Here is a 25,598-nt window from a genome sequence, read left to right on the forward strand (position 1 = left end):
TACATTTAAGCATAAGCTGTGCTGAGTTTAGTCGTCTGTTGCAATTACAATTCGAGGTGGACTTGTAACGGGGCTTCAAAAAAGCTAATCAAAAAGAAAAAAAGGGGCAAAGTAATATTAGGTTGAAGGAAAAGAGAAGCAGAAAACGTAATCTGAGCTGCCAGGATATCACCCTTTATTTAATGAGAACAGTGACTGTAGCTTTTATACTTCTGTACAGTGCAGCCGGGAGTGGATTTTCCCATAACTTTTTCTTTTTAGGAAAAATGTGAGACTGTGAGATATTTGTGTTAGTGCAGGTGTCAGATTGTGATGCAGGTGTCAGATTGTGATGAGTTTGGGCTCCTATGAAGACTGAAATACCGCAGGGAACACGTTTTCAGAGGGACTGCCTGTCAGCAGGGTTTCTTTCTGCATGGAAATGGCTTTTGGCAGGAAACTGATTGCCTACTGAAGCTAACAAACAAGAATAAAGGTGTACTTGTGTATGTGTACGTAAGTGTGTGTGTGTGTGTGCGTGTGTGTGTGTGTGTGTGCGTGTGTGCGCGCTATTGTGTGTGTGTGTATGTGTGTGTGTGGGGGGTGTGTGTGCGTGAGTATGTGTGTGTGTGTGTGTGTGTGTGTGCGCGTGTGTGTGTGTGTACCTGCGTAATAGCCACAGTGAGAGCCTCAGGGGAGCTGGCACAGGGCAGATGACCTCAGGCCTCAGTCCTTTGCTCTGAAAGACGTTTAGGAACGCATCACACGACGAGATGGACCCTGTGGAGAGAGACACCATTTATACACAGGTACACTCACTCACACTCTCACAGACTCACTCTCACTCTCACAGACTCACTCACTCACTCACTCACTCACTCACTCACTCACTCACTCACTCACTCACTCACTCACTCACTCACTCACTCACTCACTCACTCACTCACTCACACTCTCACCACTCTCACACTCTCTCACACACACACACACACACACACACACACACACTCCCTCTCACACTCTCACACTCTCACACTCACTCTCACACACACACACACACACACACACACACACACACACACACACACACACACACACACACACACACGCATAGTTTATGAGCTTTATTTTCTCCAAAGCATGCCAAGTGGCCTGGGGCAGAAAGTGGCAAATTCAGGTTAATCACTCAATCAGTCAATCAGCACAGGGCCTGCGCTTCGTCAGATGGCCTCCAGAGGGCGTGCCGTGGGTCTGAACACGATCTCTGCCGGCTTTTCTGTAAATGTAGTTTTCTACTTATTCCTATCTGGAGCAACTTGCAAACCTTGGATTTGTTTTTCCATGCAGTTCATTGACACAGCAGGTATTTACAGAATCACCTCACGCCGTGTTCTGCTTCATGACACAGCAGCAGTGGAGTCAAACCTGCAACCTCTCACATACAAACCAGAGGCACTACACTCCACTACGCGACCGTCCGTCACTACACACTGGCCTGTGTGGAAGTGGCAGCCTGTAGCCTCGTGTCTAAGATTGGGATTGGCCCCCGCTTAGTCTAATCAACTGTAAGTCGCTTTGGATAAAAGCGCCCGCTAAATAAATAACTGCAACGTTAATGCCACAGTGTGGGACGTGCAGGATATGTGGTCATCCCGCCGTTTAGACGTGACGTGCCGTGATTGGCGAGTCTGTGTCACATGATCGCCAGCACGGCCGTTCTGTGTCCAGCTGTCTCTGGCCAGACTCTGCTCCACAGATGTGTGTGTGTGTGTGTGTGTGTGTGTGCGCGCTCGGGTTTTCAGTCCCTCAGATGATGAAGCACTCAGCGCTCTGACTCATCTTCCTCCCTCCAGCTGGGCCTGTAATACTCTGTCTGCCTGTTTTAATTTTTCATACAAATATAGCAACAGTCCTGACAGGGTTCCCTCAGCATGACTGTGCATCTGCACGCGTGTGTGTACGTGTGCGAGTGTGGTGTATGTGTGTGGTGTGTGTGTGTGTGATGTGTGTGTGTGTGTGTACGTACGTGTGTGGTGTGTGTGTGTGTGTGTAAAGCTCTGGTGGCAGTGTGAAGAGTGTGTAACAGGCATTCAGACTGGACGAACCGGGTCCTTATGAGAGTGTGTAACAGACATTCAGACTGGACAACCCGGGTCCTTATGAAAGTGTGTAACAGGCATTCAGACTGGACGACCCGGGTCCCTATGAGAGTGTGTAACAGGCATTCAGACTGGACGACCCGGGTCCTTATGAGAGTGTGTAACAGACATTCAGACTGGACGGACGGGGTCCTTACAGGGGTTGGAGCCGTCGGCCACCACCAGCATTCGCAGCGAGCTCAGGCTGATGTCCCGCTGGTCTCTATGGGCAACCAGCGCCCAGTGCATGTCCCGGGACTTCACACACGCTACTTTAGCTGAGAGAGGGAGAGAGGGAGGGAGGGAGGGAGAGGGAGAGAGAGAGGGAGAGAGAGGGAGAGGGAGGGAGAGAGAGAGAGAGAGAGAGAGAGAGAGAGAGAGAGAGAGGGACAGGGAGAGGGGGAGAGGGAGGGAGGGAGAGGGGGAGAGGGAGGGAGGGAGGGGGAGAGGGAGAGGGAGAGGGAGAGGGAGAGAGAGAGAGAGAGAGAGAGAGAGAGGGAGGGAGTGGGAAGGGGGAGAGAGAGAGAACACAAAAGGTGACATAAAAACACAGCCACTCTGGACAAACACGAGATGCATACACACGCGCACACAGATACATGCGCAGACACACACATATGCACATACACACGTGCACACAGGCGCAGACACACACACACTCGTGCACAAACACGCAGACACACGCAGACACACACATATGCACATACACACACACACACACGTGCACACACACACACACACACGCAGACACACACACACACACGCGCAGACACACGCACACACACCTTTGTATTGGCACACCTTCTGGATCCAGGACAGGGGGTTGACCTTCATCAGGGAGTAGGGGATGCTGATGACGTGCATCATGTTCATCACGCTCTGTGACGGAGAGAGACATGAGTCACACACACACACACACACACACACACACACACACACACTCTGTGACGGAGAGAGACATGAGTCTCTCACACACACACACACACAGACACACACACACTCTGTGACGGAGAGAGACATGAGTCTCTCACTCACACACACACACACACACACACACACACACGCTCCAGAGTACAGGACATCTTACAAATCCAGGTATAAGACACAATGCAGATCAAGGTCTAATGTCTCTGTGTATAAGACACAATGCAGACCTAGGTCTCACGCGAACACACACAGACACACACAGACACACACAGACACACACAGACACACACAGACACACACAGACACACACAGATACACACAGACACACACGAGTGCAAACAGTGCAGGGTACCGGCAGAACTACTGCAAAGCCATCAGGCTCCTGCAGAGACGGCCCTTGATTTAGGACCCTTACCTGAGAGTGGGGGAGGAGTAATCCAGCGGGGTCACGGCGAAACTTACCGTGAGAATGCCATGCCACAGCCCCACGTCCTTCTTAAAGTCTAGTACATTCACTATGGTCTCCGCTGGAGAGAGAGAGAGACAACACAGTCTGAGCACTGCTTAAAGTCTAGTACATTCACTATGGTCTCCGCTGGGGAGAGAGAGACACACAACACAGTCTGAGTACTGCTTAAAGTCTAATACATTCACTATGGTCTCCGCTGGGGAGAGGGAGAGGGAGAGGGAGAGAGAGAGAGAGAGAGAGAGAGAGAGATAAAGAGAGAGAGAGACAACAGTCACAATACATTACACTGCAGCTACACAGTGCTACTAACACATCCTGTTACTAACAACAGCACACATACATATGCTCTGTGTGTGTGTGTGTGTGTGTGTGTGTGTGTGTGTGCGTGTGTGCGTGTGTGTGCGTGTGTGTGTATGTGTGTGCATGTACGTGTGCCTGTATGTGTCTGCACGTGTGTGCGTGTGTGTGTGTGTGTGTGTGTGTGTGTGTGTGTGTGTGTGTGTGTGTGTGTGTGCGTGCGTGCGTGCGTGCACATGTGCGTGTGCCTGCATGTGTGTGCGTGGAAGTTTAACGGTCACATTAATCAGGCCGGTTAAATGGAGAGCAAAGCGACTAATTTCTCAGTCGCCTCCATTACAGGCAGTTGCTGTATATGGAGAATAAGACATTATTTGTACCCATCTGAATGCTACTGGATTATACTGTTTTGTATAAATGTGGAACAAAATAAGTAATAAAATGTGTGCATGTGTTTCTCTCCCTGGACTGGCATCTGCCCATATGGCACGTACACATTCACAGCACGGCGAAGGCGCGGCTATTTAATCTATTTAAAGAGTTCGTGGCGAAGAGCGCAGTGCAGGGTGTGACATACAGACACAGACGGAGCACACTTTGTGGCGTGGGACAGACATAGAACCCGTGGTATTTCACAATGAGTGGTAAAGTGGCACTGGGTAGTGGGTGATGGACACAGATACGGCTATTCGCAGCATTGGTAGCATTAGCAGTAAGGGCTGCCAGATTTAGAGTTGGAAATAAGACAAATTACACAGCTGGAAGGTTAATTGCGAAAACAGCGGGGGGTGGGGGGGGGTTTCGGAACGGAAAATGGCCCCGGGGTGGTGGCGGTTCAAACATGAATTAATTTCAAAGTATGAACAAACTTTATTTACAATGGTAATTATTATTTTTAATTAATTAGTCTGACTGGGCATTCTGGTTGAAAACTGCGCATCTGGCGACCCTTCTTATGGGCATTAGCAGTGGTGTTAGCGTTAGCAGTAAGCTAATCGCTGAGGTATCTCACTGTGTTGTGTATGGTACACAGGCATTAGCAGTAAGCTAATCGCTGAGGGGTTTCACTGTGTTGTGTATGGTACACAGGCATTAGCAGTGGTGTTAGCGTTAGCAGTAAGCTAATCGCTGAGGGGTTTCACTGTGTTGTGTATGGTACACAGGCATTAGCAGTGATGTTAGCGTTAGCAGTAGCCTACCTTCCGTGTAGCCGCAGGACTGTGTCAGGGCCTGGCAGTGTGTTAGCAGGGCGATCCTCATCACCGTCACTCCCAGAACACTCCCGTCTTTACAGGTCTTATACTGCAACACACCACAAACTAACACTGTGAGCTCTCACTCTCACTCTCACTCTCTCTCACACACACACACACACACACACACACACACCACTCCCATCCTTACAGGTCTTATACTGCAACACACCACTCTCTCTCTCTCTCTCTCTCGCTCTCTCTCTCTTTTACAGACACACACACACCCACACACACACACGCACACACCCACACACACACACACACACGCACACACACACACACACGCACACACACGCACACACGCACACACACACGCACACACACACGCACACATGCACACACGCACACACGCACACACGCACACACGCACACGTACATATGCACACACGCACACACGCGCGCACACACAAACACACACACACACACACACACACACACACAGCGCGCGCACACACGCACTCAGGACCACAGGCAGTGCACTGGCCCGCTAAAATCACATCTCTCTGGAGCTCCAGATTGCGGCGCTGTTGTGACAGATGGCTGGTGACACGGCAGAGATCAACACTCAGCAGGCCTCTCAAAGGGAGCGGGGCATCACACGCTCGCAACACCTGACGCCTCCGAATTACGGACGCGTCGACTATTCATCACCTGAGTTACACAGATACCACCGCACCTGTCCTCACCCCGGAGAACGGAAGCCATTTCCGTCACGAACAGAGAGGAATCAGTGACGAGGAAGAACAGAGTCAGACTGTCACAGCTGTACAGGGATCATAGATCTATAGTACTGTTACTACTGAGACAGCTAGAACAGAGACACTGCAGACCTGCAGACATAGTGCCCCCTCCAGGACTGGAGTTAAACCTGCAGACACTGCAGCCCTCCAGGACTGGAGTTAAACCTGCAGACACTGCGCCCCCTCCAGGACTGGAGCTAAACCTGCAGACACTGCGGCCCTCCAGGACTGGAGTTAAACCTGCAGACACTGCGGCCCTCCAGGACTGGAGTTAAACCTGCAGACACTGCGGCCCTCCAGGACTGGAGTTAAACCTGCAGGCACTGCGGTCCTCCAGGACTGGAGTTAAACCTGCAGGGTTCAGCGTAACGGAAAGGGTAAGGTTGTGTTTTCACCTCGATGTAGGCCGTGTCGTTGTTTGCATCCTTGATGTGTGGAAACCAGTCCCTGGGCGGTTTGGATAAGTGTTTGGACTCCGTGACGAACCACAGCAGTTTCGGCCAACCTGGAAACAGAGGAGTGCAGTTATCAGTCAAATATTCAACAGAGGAGTGCAGTTATCAGTCAAACGTTCAACAGAGGAGTGCAGTTATCAGTCAAACGTTCAACAGAGGAGTGCAGTTATCAGTCAAACACTCTCAGACAGGGACCCCCTGTGAGGTCTTTTCTCCTCCTTTTCTCTCTTGCTCTCTCTCTCTCTCCCTCTCCCTCTCTCTCTCCTCCCTGCTCCCTGCACAGGTGTAATCAGGGAGACTAGCTGCACCTGTGGAGGTGCTACAGGTAAGGGCGTGGTCCCTTTGGCTGCTGCTGCTGCAGTGCACCACTGGCTGTGTTTGAAACTGCGTACTATGCATACTACATTTCAGGCTATTTTTAATTGAAGTACATAGTATGCTACAGTAAGTATGTGGTTTCAACACAGCCACTGTTTGTTGCTGGACGCCAGCCAGAGCCACCGGTTCTTTTTTGTATTTTGATTGATTCATTTTCAGTATTTTCTCTTTTTACATCCTGTACCTTTTTTTTTTTGCAGGTTATTCATAATCTTATTATTATTTCCAATACATAATATTTTTTCAACATATTTTGGTTCATGTATCTTTTATGCTGCTGGCTATTGTTGGTGAGCAGCTATAACACCGCCAAACCTCACCCGCCTCCCGGCAAGAAATGAGACCCATCGACCAGGAGAAAAAAAAACAACATTCTGAACTACATTTCCCACGTGCCCCGGCTGCCCCACGCCGTGCTCGTACCTTTGAATTGTGGGATCTCTCCCGTGGGGCTCTTGGGTAATCCCTTGTGGCAGGCGTCGCTTGTCAGCGCCACGGTCACCCCGCAGCTCCCCAACAGGAAGCCGATCTGCTGACTTCCTGCGTCCTGAAAAAGACGGCAAGGCGCAGGGAGGACCGGTGAGAGGTCACGTTCCCTCATCTCCTCTCGCCAAAGCAACGTTTTATTTTTTTTTATCTCTGACGACATCCTTCTGCACTGCAAAAAGCGACTGTATTAACAAGCGTTTTAAGTCTTGTAATATAAATGCCTGGAAAGACAGTCATGTTTTGCAGTGTTGGGAGAAAAGAACGTTTGTCTGAACGCAGAAGAACAAAGGCAGGTTTGTTAGCAGGTGGGCCGCCGATCACCTGGTGGTTGCCATGGCGATAGGTTTCCGCAGGTAAGTGACAGTGATCCACACGGTGACATTAACACATAAAGGTTAAAGCGCTCCGCATACAGACTGTCCGTCATGACCACTGTGAAAAAACGATTAAATACACAAAAATGCATTTGGTTCAGGTTCACCAATGAATATATGAGTTTACGTTTTTTTTTCTGCACTGTTCCCGGAGAAATGCAAGTGGAATTTCCTAATCCAGACGTGAAATTTGAGAATGCTTTTCTCTCATATTAAAAGTCTGCTAAATAACTAGACTGTTGAGTCATTCCGACGCAGGAACCAATAAGGAAAGGGCGACCAAACAGCCATAAGTCTGTAATCACTCAAGTGTTCAATCGGCACTTAAAAACTAAAGGTAGCAGGGCACGTAACCGTCCCACACAAACAGCCTTATGAGCGCACACGTCTACGTGTTCTTACGGTGAACATATCCACTGCCTGCATTTACATCTGAATCAAACCAAAAGACAAGCTGATTGGATTGAAGCCATAATCAAGCACATATTATAAAGATCCAAAGAGAGAAACACAGAAAGAGAGAGAGAAAGAGAAAGTATAAAAGAGAGAGAACAATAGAAACACTATCTACTTCCATACCTGTATATTTAAAGATAAATAATTGATTTGTGTGAGTCAGTGCCCCCCGACACACGCATAGATACACACTCATGTGCGCACACACACACACACACCCACACTGAAGCATGCAAGCACACACAACCATCTGGATTCACTCAGCATCTGCCACTAATAATCACACGTGTTTGCTTGCTTTTCCACACAAATGCAGTTCAATGATCCCATTTCACTGATCAACAACATGAACTCCATGCACTACTCCTCAGGAAGAGCACAGGAACACCCGAATGTGAGTGCAAGTCAAACTGAGGAGATAAATAATATCATGTAGGTATGATAAGTATGATAGCTATGATAAGATATCACAGAATATCATTCAGGTAGGATACTATTCAGGGAATGGACATCCTGACCACATGTTTTTTTTTACTTTTCAGCAAAAAATATTGCCAATGAAATAAGACAAGATTTGCCAATAGAATAAGAAAATGTAACTTGTCAAGCAAACTTAAATCAACACAATATTTTGTACTTGAGAGGAAAAAAAGACCTTCAGTCCTGTTACAAGACTAAAATGCTTGTTAAGACAGTCAGACTTAAGAATTTTTGCAGTGCACTGTACATCATATGTCTCCAGGTACAGAAATCCACAGACCGGGCGCTGGAGCAGAACACATTATCTGCGGTTCCTGTGGTCGGTTTTCTCAGCAGGTTTTCCAAAAGCTGGCCGAGGATTTTGTGGGAACACAAACGCACAGGAGGGAAATGTTTTGGTTTCGGAAGAAGAAGAAGAAGAGGAACTCTGTGGTCTGGGGTGGATGGGTGGTTGTGCCAGGCTGCAGTGTGAGTATTTTGAGAGCCCTTTGGAAAAGATGAACATCGTATTTCAACACGTGTCAAAGCGTAGACCACACGGTCTCTGGTGAGGAAATCTCAATGTTTAAAGCCCAGTCGTGAGACTGGAGATGAGACGGGAGAAAGCTCCGAACGTCAACATTAAAATCTCAGAACGTCCACGTAAAAACTAGGCAGTCCACACCAGAGCGAATAAATAAACAAATGTTTCCATAACAACGACTCGCTTTGACTGTTTCATTTCTTCTAGTGACCTTTATATGTGTATTTTGTTCAGCTAGCTAACATTCATTTTGTCTTGTCTATATTTATTGTTTGGGGCTGTGTTTTTCTTGAGCTGACCGTTTGATGAGAGACTCACTCCACTCACTCCACCGTCCAAAATTCCACCATGATTTACAATCTGCAGTGCTGCCTTATAATTTAAAAAAAGGTTCTAAAAACCGGTCTACAACAAACAGTCAACTTGAGACTAGACTTGACATGCTCAGTTTTCAAAACGATCGCGGACGTGAGCAGACATTCTAAAACTGGACAGTGCTCACTGCTAAGACTTCAAAAACATGTTCAAACAGCGTCTCAAGTCGGCTGTTTGACGTAGCCTGGCCTTAAGAACGCGGAGAGCAGAAGAGAACTTCCAAAACCCTCCTGTACAGGGAACGTCAACAGCTCCCAAACAACCCTGTTTCTGCTTCTTCCACAGCCACAACATTTTTAAATAACCTTGTTGCAAACATGGCGGCACACACCAATCGTAAACGATTTGTGTGACACGACATTGAGGAACGTTCCGCTTTTAAAAACGCTGCTCGGTCTGCCTCAACCACAGAAAACGTTCCACAGGTTGCCGCATTTCCATAGGTGTGGAAGCACAGGAGCTTCTGAGCTCCGGGCTGCTAGGTAATGACATGAATTCCGGCGTTCCCAGGATCACATCATTACGGAACGCCGCGCCGCCCGGCAAGAGGGGACGGGAGGTCGCCTGTCAATCAAACTGTGTGTGTGTGTGTGTGTGCTGTAGGGTGGTGTCACTCAAACACACTTATACACACACACACACACACAGACACACACACACACACACACACATGCGCGCGCGCACACACATGCGCACGCGCACACTCAGACACTCACACACTCACACACACCATACTTACACACTGACACAAACCACACGCACATAAAAGTGCACACACACACACACACACACTCACACACCAGACTGACAAGTCAACCTGCTGATCAATAATGCAACACACATTCACATACACACACATGCATCTCAGTGTAAGAGTGCAAACCAATAACCAGTCCTTAGCATCAACACTGACTCAGGATCAGTTCTGCCCTGACCTCCAACTCGCCTTTGCTGAGGCCCACCTCTATCCCATTGGGTGGAATTTTAAAAAGCAACCCAGTCTTACGGCTAAACGTGGACCATGAGGAATGTTCCGGAATCACAAGATCTAAGGGGGGACTAATCGCACCCTGATTGCCTTCTCAGGGATGACGTCTTGTTCAGCGGCAGTCCTTCACCCAGGAAAGCTCAGGTTTCTGATCTCTTTCTGACGTCTTTTCACCAAGGGTTTGTGCCGCGCGGGAACTGTGCGTATCTTCAACACTTCATCTCTTTGCGCGATTTACAGAGGTTACTACAGACCGACCCCACGCAACACTGAGATATGCCCCTGCTTCGACAGATAAACTTTCTGGCCATCTGTAAAATCATTAAGACTCTTTCTGTTTGGTGGTTGTTCTGGCCTGTGTTCTTTCAAACAACACTACTGGGGGCAGCACCAGACAAAGCAGTAGATGGTTATTGAGCCTTTTATAGAGGCATGTAAAACGCGCCTTACTACATCATAAGAGGTGAAAGGTCAAGTTCTATCGACCTTATAGTGTAAGTCCTGAAAGCCTGGAAAGGTAGAAACAGTAGTCACTGCAAAGGTTCTGGGTTCAGACCGACTCCATCTGAATCCAGAATATGTGTACTGTATTTCAGCCGTACCTTTAAACAAACATCATTTTCACGGAGTTCGAGAGACTCTCCTCCTCTTGCCTTGGCACTCTTACCTTTCTCGTGAGCGGCACTTCGATGGGAACGGGGACCACCTCCGCCAGCAGGCATCCGTAAAACGCCACCATGAACGCGGCCGGGTCGTTGTTGGGGAAGACGAGGGCGACCTGCGTTCGGCCCGGAGAGAGAGAACGGGTCAGACGCGCTCGCGGTCTCAGAACGGGTCAGAATGGGTCTCAGAACGGGTCTCAGAACGGGTCTCAGAACGGGTCTCAGAACGGGTCAGAACGGGTCAGAATCGCTCGCGGTCTCAGAACGGGTCAGACTCGTCCGGGTCTGAGGTGGGATTCGAACCACCGCCCTCTCACTCCATCCAAAGGTTCCTTAGTCAAGCGTGTTACCAGAGAAGTGCTCTCAAATAGTGCAATCCCCCCACCTTCTGGTCCTATCGGTTGGCTCAGTTGGTACCAGGCAAGATCAATCCGGCACAGAAAAGTATCTGAATCCAAAACAATGATGTATTTGACCCAGGTCTGATGAGATCACATAAAAAAAAAAAAAAGTAAAAAAAAAAACTTGCTGGCACTGTTCAGCACGTACACACACTGCAGAGTGGAAAACGTCTGGCTGGACCGTGCATTACTCTACCAAACCTGGCCTCGGTGAGACATTAGCCGAAGGGCTTTGTAGTGCGTCCCTGCGGCCGGCCGGGTTTATCTGCCTCTCCGGTTGATGAAACGGAGCCCGCTTGGTGCCGCCGGGAGCGATCGTGATAAAGGGTGAAAGTGCTCATAATGAGTCCCACACTTCAGCCCGCGGCGCTTTCAGAGAGGAGAGCTCTGACTTCACCTCTCGGTCCCGAACACAAAGCGCTACCCTGGAGTCGGTAAGAACCGGGGTGCGGGGTTATAGCTGACATTACATTACACATTACAGTTATTATAGCTGACCATTTTAGCCACAGTGACTTATAGTTGATTTGACTAAGTAGGGGCCAATCCCCCCTGGGAGCAATGTAGGGTTATGGGCCCCACAGCTGCACAGATTGTGGCTACACTGGGGCTTGAACCACCAACCCTCTGGGTCCCAGTCAAGCAACTTAGCCAGAGTTGAGTATCACAGAGACTGCTGATCTCCTGGGATTTTCGCACACGACAGCCTCCAGAGTTTGCAGAGAACGGTGCGAAAAGCTTTAAAAAATCCAGTGAGCAGCAGTTCTGCAGACAGAAACGCCTTTTTAATGAGAGACGTGGCTGACAGGAAGGTGACAGTAATGCAAATAACCACACATTCCAACAGTGGTATGCAGAAGAGCATCTCTGCACACACAACGCATCATAACTTTAAGTGGATAGGCTACAGAAGCAGAAGACCAATAAGTAAAAAAAAAAAAAAAAAAGGCTAATAAATACCTAATAAAGTGCTCACTGAGTGAAATTGTGAACAATTGATTAGGAATGTTGGATAGTGTCTACTACAATTGATGCCTTTTTTTTTTTTAAACCTCTCCTACTGGTTCATAACTGGTTGAGAAAGAAAAGAAAAAAGCATCCGTGAGTTCACATTAGTCATACAATAGACGGTCGCACTGTGGTTAGTTCCGGTCACGGCACAAGGGAGAGTTGTGAAGAACTAATTGGATCTGTCATTGTTCAGAACTATTTCCATTTCGCCCACAATTTCCAGTGCGTTGCTGCACATAGTCTGCAATGTTCGTTTAGCTCTTAATAACTCGCATACAAGACCGTCTGTTTGCTGGAAAGCTCAAAATCTTGCCGGTAATTGACTAAAACAAAAATGAATGAAAACCTAAATACCCTAGGTTCTGTAATTAATCTCTCTCCTAGTTAATTGGAAGACATTGGCTTATTACCAAACTTGCTCAATTTCGTACTTAAGACAGTGGGGAATGTGACTTCTTACATTAAAAAGTACAAAGGCTTGTGGGAAATTGGGTTTGATCCCCAGAAAGAAATAGAGGACTGATACAAACGTTAAAAAAAATGGGATGATCGTGAACAGAGTCAAAGTCACTGAGCATACAGAATCAACTCAATTCCAAAAGCATCGTAACAGCCCTTACCAATACTAGTACTTGATAATAATAATACATGCAAAACACTATTAATTCATAGACATAGGACTCGGAACTGTACTTTCCTCTAGAGTCCTCAACGCACTTGTCCCTGGGTTTGATTTGCACTTTACCGTATGTTGCTCCGGATAAGAGCGTCTGCTACATGACTGTACAGTAATGTAGTGTATTATTTCTGAAATTAAAAAAGAACCCTTTGTCGTTTAGCAGATGTAATTAAAGACACCATTAAACGGAAGTTCGAGCAGCACTGGCTCTCCCCACCCCACTCACCCGGTCTCCCGGCCGGACCATGGGCTCCTGCTTGGTCCCCAGCTTGTGCAGGATGTTGAAGGCCACCTTCATGCTCCGGCTCCAGAGCTTCCCTGGGTTAGCAGAGAGGGCCGTTAGCCTGCCGCTAACGCTGCGGCCTCCGGGGGCCAAGAGCCTCAGGAACACTCAACACACCAAAGAGACTCACTCTGCTCGTTACCAAAGCAAAGGCTGGTTCATACGCCGTCTGGAGACCGTCGCTGGTCGCAGCGACATGCAGGTTATACTTCATAAACGACCGTAGTAAATGTACGTGAACATTCTGCGATTTTAGTCGAGCGACGGGCGTATAAACCAGCCTTAACACTCAACACACCAGGGCCAGGTTTCACAACGCAGGTTTACTGAGTTAGCAGGAGAAATCTGCGCTGAATAAAACCCAAAAATCTGGAGCAGGGACTGAGGTAAAAAAGAGCTGTTCCGGGTTTTACTTGTCGCAGTTATCCAGCTAACTCAGCTTTGTGGAACAGTTCATATACACGCTACCACACCAATCGCACAAGAACGTTTCAAACAAATACAGAATCTGACTCCCACACAACACAAAGTGGTTGTCATCTTTCATCTTGCACTGCCAAAAAAAAGTATCCTTAAAAAGGTTCTTAAAATCTTATTTCTTTCTCCCAAGTAGAAATATTAGCTTGTTCCTTTCTTCATGACAAGTAAAATTGCTTACCCCATTGGTAAATCTTGAAATGAGACAAACTATCACACCTTACTGGCAATCCTTTATTGTATTGAGCAAAAAAAAAGTCAAAAGATGTTAAGTCTAAATATAGGACAAATGCACTAAAGATTGCCTTTTTGACGGTTCATTGGCACTTTTCACAAAACACACCTCCTGCTAAGCTTCACTTGATCCCATTTCCTACCGCTGCATACAACTAAGGAAACGACAAACTGACAACAGAAAAAAAGAAACACTAAACAAATCCAAAAACAGGGAAGGATGAAACAAACACGGGTTCAGTAAACTGAACGGGTTGCATCTGAAGCAAACGCAGACCTGAAGGGGAAGCCCGAGGTATATCGGCAAACCCCACGGTGAGCGTCTCTCTGCAGGCCGTCTGATCGTAAGAAACCCTGACCGCTAGTGAGCCCCGGAGGGTCGGAGCGATGTGATCCCGCAGAGAACCCTCGCCATTCAGCAACAGACATTTGTAACAGAGGAACAATATGAAATGCTGAAACAAACACCGTCCAGCAAAACCGCATTACATTACACCTTGCAAAACAAGTACGCTACGCAAACTACCAATCAGCTCATCGGGAGCAATTGGCGGGTTCGGTGTCTTTGCCCAAGGACACTTCAACACACCCAGGGCGGGGGGGCTTGAATCGGCAACCTTCTGACTGCCAGACGACCGCTCTTACCTCCTGAGTTAATGTCAACTTCCTGTTTACTAGGATTTACTAGACCTAATTACGCTGCTTCTAACGTGATGATGTTGTTAGTCTATAAACTCACCGCTACTATCTGCTGTCAGGGTGGAGACTCACCCTGATTACCAAAGCCGTTCTGTATGCACTTTTGTAAGACGCTGGAGATAAAAGTGTCTGCTAAACGCCTGAATGCAAATGTGAATCACTGTTATCTCCAGCAATGCTGAGGAATAATTATGTCTCATCCATCCTGGCCATTATACTGTCTTTCTAATGCAATTAAAAAAACGAAAAAAATCAAGTGACTGTTAAATAAACCAGTAATCGCATTCATTCTTCTTTTAAAAAAAAAAAAGGAAATAAAGAGCAGGTTTATTGAGAAATAAAGCCTTTCCAGGCTAATTTAATTGGGCCGTGGTTAAACATTACACATCATCAGTCTCCCTTCATACCGTGTTATGTACATCCAATCAGCCGTTTGATTCCTCTACGCATCGACCAATAGGAGACGAGAACTCCCTGAGGGCGGGGGCGCCATAGAAACAGCTGCTGCTTTCTGATTGGACAGGGGCCTGTTCATCCGTCAACTAGAATACACAACCCAGGAGAGCCTGCTCCGTCTCGGCGTACACAAACCCCCGACCCAGTTTTCCAAAAACGCTTCCTTACATTCCTTTCATTCTAGAGAGGCTAGCAGACTTTGCCAAAGGCGCACCTGCTAACAGCATACCTGTGGCATTCCTACTAGACAAATCCGTGGCATTCCTACTGGAAAAATATGCAGCATTCCTACTAGACAAATCCGTGGCATTCCTACTGGAAAAATCTGCAGCATTCCTACTGGAAAAATCTGCAGCATTCCTACTGGAAAAATCTGCAGCATTCCTACTCGACAAATCTGTGGCATTCCTACTGGACAAATCTGTGGCATTCCTACTGGACAAATCTGTGGCATTCCAACTGGAAAAATTTGCGGTATTCCTAAACATTCCTAAACAATTGATTTTTTTCCTGATAAAGGTTGTCATTACTTTCACCCCATATTAAAATATAAGAAGAATTGTTTGGTAAGTTTCACAAAAATAATGAACCCATACAACTCATCATTATTACTAACAGTATGGTACAAAAACATCACTATGTTACCATTTTACTTCAGGTTTGGAGAGATTCTACAATACAGCAGAGAGAATCACAACAGTGATATTCACAAAAACACTGCATCGGTGCTTAACACTAGCAAGGATTTCCCCACGGAATATGATTTCAATATTTATCACCCACAGCAAAATGTGTAAAATCCTATTAGTAATCATAGGCAGCCACCTGCCCTAAAGTCTGTTTTGACTGGAAGACTGTTTTCCATATCCCTCATGTTGGAATACAGAGGACTGGGATGAGGTGGAGAGACACAAAGACAAAGAAGAAAAGAAGAGAGATAGAGAGAGAGGAAGAAAGGGGGAGAGGGACAGAGATGGGGGGAGGAGGGAGAGAAACGGATAGAGAAGAAGGGGATGATAGGGGAGAAGGAAGCTTGCCACTGCACACCAATTTCCAGCACTGCAACCCTGAGCACACCTTACCACAGCTCTGCCTTGGGTCCCCACAAGCACTGTGAATAGTGACAGACCTGCTAATCAATATCACACACGCACACACGCACACGCACACGCACACGCACACGCACACGCACACGCACACGCACACGCACACACACACACACACACACACAGCTCTGCCCTGGGGTCCCCACAAGCACTGTGAATAGTGACAGACCTGCTAATCAATATCACATACGCACACACACACACACACACACACACACACACACACACACACACACACACACACACACACACACACACACACACACACACACACACACACACACACACACACACAGCTCTGCCCTGGGGTCCCCACAAGCACTGTAAATAGTGACAGACCTGCTAATCAATATCACACACACACACACACACACACACACACACACACACACACACACACACACACACACACAGCTCTGCCCTGTGGTCCCCACAAGCACTGTGAATAGTGACAGACCTGCTAATCAATATCACACACACACACACACACACACACACACACACACACACACACACACACACACACACACAGCTCTGCCCTGTGGTCCCCACAAGCACTGTGAATAGTGACAGACCTGCTAATCAATATCACATACGCACATACACACACACACACACACACACACACACAGCTCTGCCCTGTGGTCCCCACAAGCACTGTGAATAGTGACAGACCTGCTAATCAATATCACATACGCACACACACACACACACACACACACACACACACACACACACACACACACACAGCTCTGCCCTGTGGTCCCCACAAGCACTGTAAATAGTGACAGACCTGCTAATCAATATCACATACGCACACACACATACACACACACACACACACACACACACACACACACACACACACACACACACACACACACACACACACACAGCTCTGCCCTGTGGTCCCCACAAGCACTGTAAATAGTGACAGACCTGCTAATCGATATCACACACACACACACACACACACACACACACACACACACACACACAGTAAAGAGTGACAATCAATATCCTCAGTCCCCACGATGGCTATAGTGCATCAGGGCCATTGCTGTGGTCGCCCCGAGATTGTGGAACAAAACAGCTAATAATAAAACTGCATTGTTATGTTTTAGCCGCGTTGTGTTAGCCGCAGGTGTTGTGTTAGCGTTAGTGGTAGGTGTTGTGTTAGGATTAGCGTCAGGTGTTGTGTTAGCATTAGCGGCGGGTGTTGTGTTAGCATTAGTGGCAGGTGTTGTGTTAGTGTTAGCGGTAGGTGTTGTGTTAGCATTAGCAGTAGGTCTTGTGTTAGTGTTAGTGGTAGGTGTTGTGTTAGCGTTAGCCGAAGGTGTTGTGTTCACGTTAGCCGCAGGTGTTGTGTTAGCATTAGCGGCAGGTGATGTGTTAGCGTTAGTGGTAGGTGCTGTGTTCAGGTTAGCCGCAGGTGTTGTGTTAGCATTAGCGGTAGGTGTTGCGTTAGTGGCACATGTTGTGTTAGCGTTAGCCGCAGGTGTTGTGTTAGCATTAGAGGTAGGTGTTGTGCTAGCGCCAGGTGTTGTGTTTTAGCGGTAGGTGTTGTGCTAGCGGTAGGTGTTGTGCTAGCGCCAGGTGTTGTGTTAGCATTAGCGGTAGGTGTTGTGCTAGCATTAGCGGTAGGTGTTGTGTTAGCGGTAGGTGTTGTGCTAGCAGTAGGTGTTGTGTTAGCGGTAGGTGTTGTGCTAGCATTAGCAGTAGGTGTTGTGTTAGTGGTAGGTGTTGTGCTAGCATTAGCAGTAGGTGTTGTGTTAGCATTAGCGGTAGGTGTTGTGCTAGCGGTAGGTGTTGTGCTAGCATTAGCAGTAGGTGTTGTGTTAGCGGTAGGTGTTGTGCTAGCATTAGCAGTAGGTGTTGTGTTAGCGGTAGGTGTTGTGCTAGCATTAGCAGTAGGTGTTGTGTTAGTGGTAGGTGTTGTGCTAGCGGTAGGTGTTGTGCTAGCGGTAGGTGTTGTGCTAGCATTAGCAGTAGGTGTTGTGTTAGTGGTAGGTGTTGTGCTAGCTAAGGGCACTCACCGTATGTGAGGATGTAGAGCGGCTTGCCGTTGGTGTCCATGGTGGTCAGGCAGGGGGCTTTGGGGGAGATGGTGCCCCAGCGCTGGAGGGCTGCCTCCAGGGAGGGGGGCCAGTTGGTGACCACACCCAGCTGCTCACCCCGCATGGCCAGCATCTGGGCCCCCTCCGGTTTGGGCTGGTTCGGGTCCGGCTGCTGGACTGGGGAGGGAGACGGGCAGGGTCATAACGCATCATACATTATGACCATTGTCTTATTAACGATGTACACCAGCCTCTCTATAAACACGATTCTTTTTTTTTTTGCTAAATAAGATATAAAAGCTATGACAAAATAAAATGAGGTGAGATTTTGGGGTAAGAAAATTTCTTAAAGCAACCCAATATTTACTACTTGAGCGAAATGAAAATTTGTTTCAGTCATTAAAAGACTAAAACAAGAGAGGGACAGGGAAAGAATGCACAATCGATAAATATAGCCATATGTACACACTTCTTTAAATAAACAAATACAAACAAACAGGAATCTGGGAACAGAGAGAGAGCGTGAGAAAGAGATTGAGAAAAACTGAGAGGAAAGAGGGAAAGAGAAAGACCTGAGTGAGTGAGAAAGAGGGAGAATGGGAAACAGAGAGAGAGAAAGAGTAAGCGGAGGGAAGGAGGAGTGGTGAGAAAAGGCTCTTTACCCTCCAGCAGCTCCTCGAAGTCGTCCACGAAGAACTCGCGTAATGGCGGCCGCTTCGGCCTCTTCAGCGTGTTCACCAGCTGCTGGATCTTAGCAGAGACCCTGCTGCTGACGGGCACGCCTGCTCCACAGAGACACACACACTCGTTATACTCTCACACACACACACTCACTCATTACACACACACACACACACTCACACACTCATTACACACACACACACTCATTACACACACACACTCTCATTATACTCTCACTCACTCACTCACTCACTCACTCACACACTCACACACTCACACACTCACACACTCACACACTCACACACTCACACACTCATTATACTCACACACTCACACACTCACACACTCACACACACACATTACACAAACACTCACACACACTCACACACACTCACATTACACACACACAAACACTCACTCACTCACTCACACACACACACACACATTACACACACACTCACACACTCTCACACACTCATTACACACATACACTCATTACACACTCTCACACACATACTCATTAACAAACACACTCATTAGCATAGACAAACACAGTTACACGCAGACACACACATCAACAACACAGACACATACACAAACACCTACATAACGAAAAACAAACACAGATTCTCACCTCGACAACCCACTGACACACACGCACACATGCACACACACAGTTGCTGCCAAACGTTTTTCATAGCCAAGAATGTACTTTGAATTATATTCTAGATTATTACATTTTATGGACACTATAAATAATGCTTTACCCAAGCCAACATCTCGACTGTTGAGCTGAATGCGTGATTTACCTTGATATACATTATATATTGCAATCTGGAGTGAACCAGTGTGTGTGTGTTAGCGTGTGTTTGTGTCTGTGTGCGTGTGTGTATGCGTATGACTCTGTGTGTGTGTGTGTGTGTGTGTGCGCGCGTGAGCGTGTAAGTGTGTGTCTGTGTCTGTGTGTGTGTGTGTGTGTGTGTGCGTGCGTGTGCGTGTGCGTGAGCGCGTGTCTGTGTGTGTGTGTGTGTGTGTGTGTGTGTGCGTGTAAGTGTCTGTGTGTGTGCGTGTGCGTGTTCATACACGTGTTTGCATCATTCTTTAGCAGCTGACGGGCGATGTTTCGCCGCTGGCTCAGTGCTTTAAAGGAGACAAGCCGAGCGCACTAGGATGCAAAAACACGACAGCACCATCATCTCTGAGACAGGCCCACACGGAAAACCCTTCCGTCTGACTAGCTGCTCACATCTCCGCTTTAAACCAGAGGCCTTTTAAAATGGAGGGCGCTAGGACACGGAATGGGAATCCATGGAATTATTTCTGCTTCGTTATATCAACTGCATACACTATGATGGTGTTGTAGCAGTTTTCACACGCTGTGATATGTTCCTTACCGGTTATTTATACAAATAATAATGACTCGTTTAGCTGACGCTTTCATCCAAAGCGACTTACTGTTGATTAGACTGAGCAGGGGACATTCCCCGCGGGAGCAATGTGGGGTGAAGGCCAGGTGTATGACAGAGTAGCTATAGGCTTTATGACATCAACAAGCTGACGAAAAACTCAACCTGTTGTGTTCATTCTTTCTGATTTATTTAAAAAATAAATAAATAAATAAACTTTGAGTCAACGGACATTTGATTTATCAATTCCGCATTCAAAGTATGCAGAGAATATCTTTTTCTACTCTGCGCTATCGATTGAGCTGTCTGAGAAGCGCGTCTCGGAAGTCTTGTTTATGCCAGAGAACAAATGAAATGGCAAGGCGACCCCGGCTGACTCCATTCATTATGTCCACAGTATGCCACAACAGCTCCGTCAGAACAAATGTCACGATGCTTTTACCCAGAACCCCCCAGCCAAAAACTAACCGCTGCCTTCTCCCTTTACACACTCCCAAGTGCGTCACTGACAGGGGGACTCAGCTGTCAAAAAGTCCTGTGCTCTCAAGGTTCATCTAAAGTCACGGAGAAGCAGTGCCGGCTTTTAATAACGATAATTTTGTTATTTAGTGCATTTAGAGTTCTTTAGAGTTGAACTGATGCAAACACACACGCACACACACACACACACACACACACACACACACACACACGCAGGCACGCACACACACACACACATGCGCACACGCACACACACACACACAGGCGCGCGCACACACACACACACACACACACACACACGCACACACTAGTGTGCACACACACACACACACAGGCGCGCACACATACACACACACACACACACACTAGTTTGCACACACACACACACACACACACAAACACACGCATACGCACCGTCTCCGGTCTCCATGAGTTCCGCGTTGCCGTATTTGGGGGCGGCCCTGGGGGCTGTGGACACCTGGGGCCTCTCGACCTGCAGGGAGTGCTCTGACGTGTAGGTGGTGACGTCGGGCGGGGCCGAGTGGTTCTCTGGAGGCGGAGCAAGGGAACTGTCAATCGATCTCATAGGCCCCGCCCTCCCTAGCCACAGTCCGATAGGCCTGGCTAACGCTAACACGAAAGATAACACTAGTGCTAAGGCTAATGCTAACAGTCATGATAACACTAGTGCTAACGCTAATGATAATGCTAACGCAAATGCTAAGGCTAATGCTAACAGTCATGATAACACTAGTGCTAACGCTAATGATAATGCTAGCGCAAATGCTAAGGCTAATGTTAACACCATTCCCTCAGCCCTGGAACTCCAAAGGGGAAGTGATGCGTGAGAGTAGCCAGGAACAGGAAGCACATGCAGGGGAGTGGAGTAATGACAGACGGACAGACAAGAAAGCTTCCGAGGCTAATTGATTGTCGGGTGGAGGTGGGGCGGGGGGGGTAGGTGAGCTATAGCACAGTAGTGAGAGAGCTACAAAAGATATTTCGGTGAAACAAGGGGACATAGGACCAAAGTAGCTCCGGATACATTCTGCTCATATTTATGAGGATGTGGGAGCAGTCAGTGTGTGGAAGAGGTTACCAGGTCATCAGGCTTTAGAGGTAGAGACCATCGGTGGATTCAAGTCTCCATTTGATGCAGTGCTAGTGCTAGATAGTCTCCAGCTGGGAGGTTATAGACCAAACCGATTGGGTCGCATGGCTGTTCTGGTCAGTGTGTACACTTATGTCCTTACGCTCAACCTAACCTAATATCACAGTCCATCGGGAGTTCGCAGGCAAATTTGCAAAATCTTGCCATTGGCCATTGTCCCTCTCCTATGAAACCCTGGCTCCAGCCCTGTCTGTGTTTGCATGGTAACGGGTCAGGCAGGTAAAATCAAATTTGCATTCCGATGCTTTTTGCCTTCAGGGAAATAAACACACAAGGGCATCTTTTTTCAAAGCTCCGTTATTTTCTAGTTCAATTTGAATACCGAGGTGCTCCACAGCTTCGAAACGCAGAAACAAAAATGTCCGACACCGTGCACCCACCCGATTGGGAACGTCAAGGGCAAAATGTCTGCCAACAGCAAACCCGCCATTTTGTTTCCGAAGTCCCATTCCACGTCGTCTCCGCAGTCAGCAGAGTATCGGCCAAGATTTAGATTTCAACCGATCATTCAAGAAAAATAACATTATAATTATTTTAACATGGTCCTCATCAGATGCCCCAGACAGGCCAGAACATGTCATCAAATCTTCCCGATCATCACTATACAAACCGCAGACAACTGCACAGTATGATTAAACCATTATCACAATCACCGCGCTATTTCAGGGCACACGCACATAAAGGATATAAAAGACCGGTCTTAAAAGACGCTGTGGGGTGATTGTGGATGTTCTCCATTTTGTTCAGGAGGTCAGAACTGAAACGGGTGCCCTGATTAGCCCCATCTGATTACCGCATTGTGGTGCGCTGAAAATAAATTTTAAAAAGTAAAAAAGTGAACTTGGATGGAAAAACCCGACAGAGATCCCCGTCGACCTGAATCCCAACATCTTTACTTGCGTCCAGTCTTCCTTTCCCTTGTTCTCTGTGTTATGAGCGATCAGAAGCCAGTCACATAATCACATTATTTATTTATCTATCAATGAAGTTCCCCCCCGGTTTGTGTTTGCTGGGTTTTGACCCTGTGACAAGCTGGAAAGCTTTTACGGTTGATTTCACCCGGGAGAAGCTCAGCGTGAAATATCGTCTCCAATTTGGAACGGAGAGCGGAGAGCTTTCAGCGAAGCGTCGGGCCCGACAGCTTTCAACAACAAACGCTGAGAGCCGCCATCGCCGACCGACTCCGCCGCGGTCAAGGGCAGCCGGGAGGGCTGAGCCAATGAAAACACAGGGCCTGTGTGCCATGGTGTCTCTGCGTACGGCACCCTGTGTATCTGTGCATGTTTAAGTCCCTGCATTGTTCTGGGGTGGAAGTAGCCCCGGGCCAGCTCAGCCGAGACGACACTGACTCTGGCCAAGGAGACTGTCACCATAGCTGAACTCCCGACTCTCTCCTTTCCTCTGTTCCTCCCTCCTCTCATTTCCTCCTTCTCTCCTCGCTTCTCCTCTCCTTTATTCTCCTCTCCTCTCCTCTCCTCTCCTTTATTCTCCTCTCCTCTCTTCTCCTCTCCTTTATTCTCCTCTCCTCCTCTCTGCCTCTCACGGTCGGCATATAGGGATGCTGACCTGCATCTGGAGGGATGAAGTCACGCTCCCCTCTCCCCGCTCTGCTCCCCTCTCCCCGCTCCCTGCTCTGCTCCCCTCTCCCCGCTCCCTGCTCTGCTCCCCTCTCCCCGCTCTGCTCCCCTCTCCCCGCTCTGCTCCCCTCTCCCCGCTCCCTGCTCTGCTCCCCTCTCCCCGCTCCCTGCTCTGCTCCCCTCTCCCTGCTCTGCTCCCCTCTCCCCGCTCCCTGCTCTGCTCCCCTCTCCCTGCTCTGCTCCCCTCTCCCCGCTCCCTGCTCTGCTCCCCTCTCCCCGCTCCCTGCTCTGCTCCCCTCTCCCTGCTCTGCTCCCCTCTCCCCGCTCCCTGCTCTGCTCCCCTCTCCCTGCTCTGCTCCCCTCTCCCCGCTCCCTGCTCTGCTCCCCGCTCCCTGCTCTGCTCCCCTCTCCCCGCTCCCTGCTCTGCTCCCCTCTCCCCGCTCCACGGCCTGCTCCCCTCTCCCCGCTCCCTGCTCTGCTCCCCTCTCCCCGCTCCCCGCTCTGCTCCCCTCTCCCTGCTCTGCTCCCCTCTCCCCGCTCCACAGCCTGCTCCCCTCTCCCCGCTCCCTGCTCTGCTCCCCTCTCCCCGCTCCACGGCCTGCTCCCCTCTCCCCGCTCCCTGCTCTGCTCCCCTCTCCCCGCTCCCTGCTCTGCTCCCCTCTCCCCGCTCTGCTCCCCTCTCCCCTCTCCCTGCTCTGCTCCCCTCTCCCCGCTCCACAGCCTGCTCCCCACGCCACAAAGGAGCAGAGCGCTAAAAGCCCCTGCCTCGCTAATTAAAATTACACGCACGGGCGCGCCAGCCAGTTAATTATGTTCAGACTGAGAGCTATTCCTCCTCGGTATACACTGTAAAAAAAGGCCTGTGAATTATTACGGCAAAAGTCTGTAAAACAGCAAACGTACGAAATTGTAAACAGATGAAATGTGAATAAGTGTATTATTTATGGCGTGAAGGGAGTGTATTTACCGTTTGTTAGATATACAGCCCGCTACCCTGTGCTTAAGGTATCATTACCTTTATTTATACGGTAACACTCTGCCGACTCAGTTGGCAGTATATTACTGTGAAATGTAAAAAAATAAAATGTTTGTTAGTTGCGAGCTGTGTATGAAACCATGGCAGCACATATCACGTCTTTAGGCCGTCTCTAGAACACTCAGTGGCCACTTTATTAGGTAGACCTGTACACCATCTCGTTAATGCAAATATCTAATCAGCCAATCACGTGGCAGTAACTCCGGGGCATAAGAGCATGTAGACATGTTCAAGAGGAATAGACAGCTACATAGTGTGTTTGATAGCCCTTTACCTCACCTCCGTTACACAGCAGAAGCAGATTTACAACAGCGGCTATTTTGTGCCGGGAAGCCAAGCTCTTTCCTTTGACTCTGGGTTTTGTTATTGTCATTCAGCCCTAAGAACAGCGACATGAAATCAGTCGCGTTACGATCAAGACTGGGTAATGATGGCGAGCTGAACTGCGAACAAGGCTTCATCTCAGCCTTTGTACTAAAGTAAAAGTGTACTAAAACAACATTTTTCAATTAGAAATGATACCGTGTGGAGAATTGTCATAAGCCCACTCAAGAGCTGAACACTATACTGCTCGAATGAACAGAAAAATACAGCAAAAGTGATTCTATGAAGTGATATACACACTTTCATAGCTTTTATTAAAGAGATTGTAAAGATCTGGCAAGCTCTCTCAGAACTGACTGACTCATCGGAAGGGAAAGTGGTTAATGAGGAAACAATGCAATAAGGCACACAGACCTGATAAACAACAACAACACCAACAACGCTGAATCTCTTAAATGACGATGTAGGAGGCATGTAATTAAGGAGAGAACACAACACACACACGCACACGCACACACACTTTGACATCCGCTC

General features: G+C 48.1%; 1 protein-coding gene across 1 annotated transcript in view; it reads right to left on the reverse strand.

Annotated features, from left to right (window-relative positions):
- LOC133136729 (disco-interacting protein 2 homolog C-like) overlaps positions 1-25,598 on the reverse strand; it is a gene marked incomplete at its 5' end in the record, with an annotated part of 86,206 nt that overhangs the window by 42,405 nt on the left and 18,203 nt on the right. The window contains 12 exons of the mRNA XM_061254396.1: positions 645-759; positions 2,276-2,395; positions 2,903-2,996; positions 3,507-3,571; positions 5,010-5,112; positions 6,202-6,311; positions 7,063-7,186; positions 10,992-11,102; positions 13,304-13,395; positions 18,369-18,566; positions 19,052-19,171; positions 21,371-21,505. Coding sequence (XP_061110380.1) covers positions 645-759; positions 2,276-2,395; positions 2,903-2,996; positions 3,507-3,571; positions 5,010-5,112; positions 6,202-6,311; positions 7,063-7,186; positions 10,992-11,102; positions 13,304-13,395; positions 18,369-18,566; positions 19,052-19,171; positions 21,371-21,505 — 1,387 coding nt within the window. The remainder of the gene's footprint in view (positions 1-644; positions 760-2,275; positions 2,396-2,902; positions 2,997-3,506; positions 3,572-5,009; positions 5,113-6,201; positions 6,312-7,062; positions 7,187-10,991; positions 11,103-13,303; positions 13,396-18,368; positions 18,567-19,051; positions 19,172-21,370; positions 21,506-25,598) is intronic.

The sequence above is a fragment of the Conger conger genome, chromosome 9, assembly GCF_963514075.1.
Source record: "Conger conger chromosome 9, fConCon1.1, whole genome shotgun sequence".
NCBI lineage: Eukaryota > Metazoa > Chordata > Actinopteri > Anguilliformes > Congridae > Conger > Conger conger.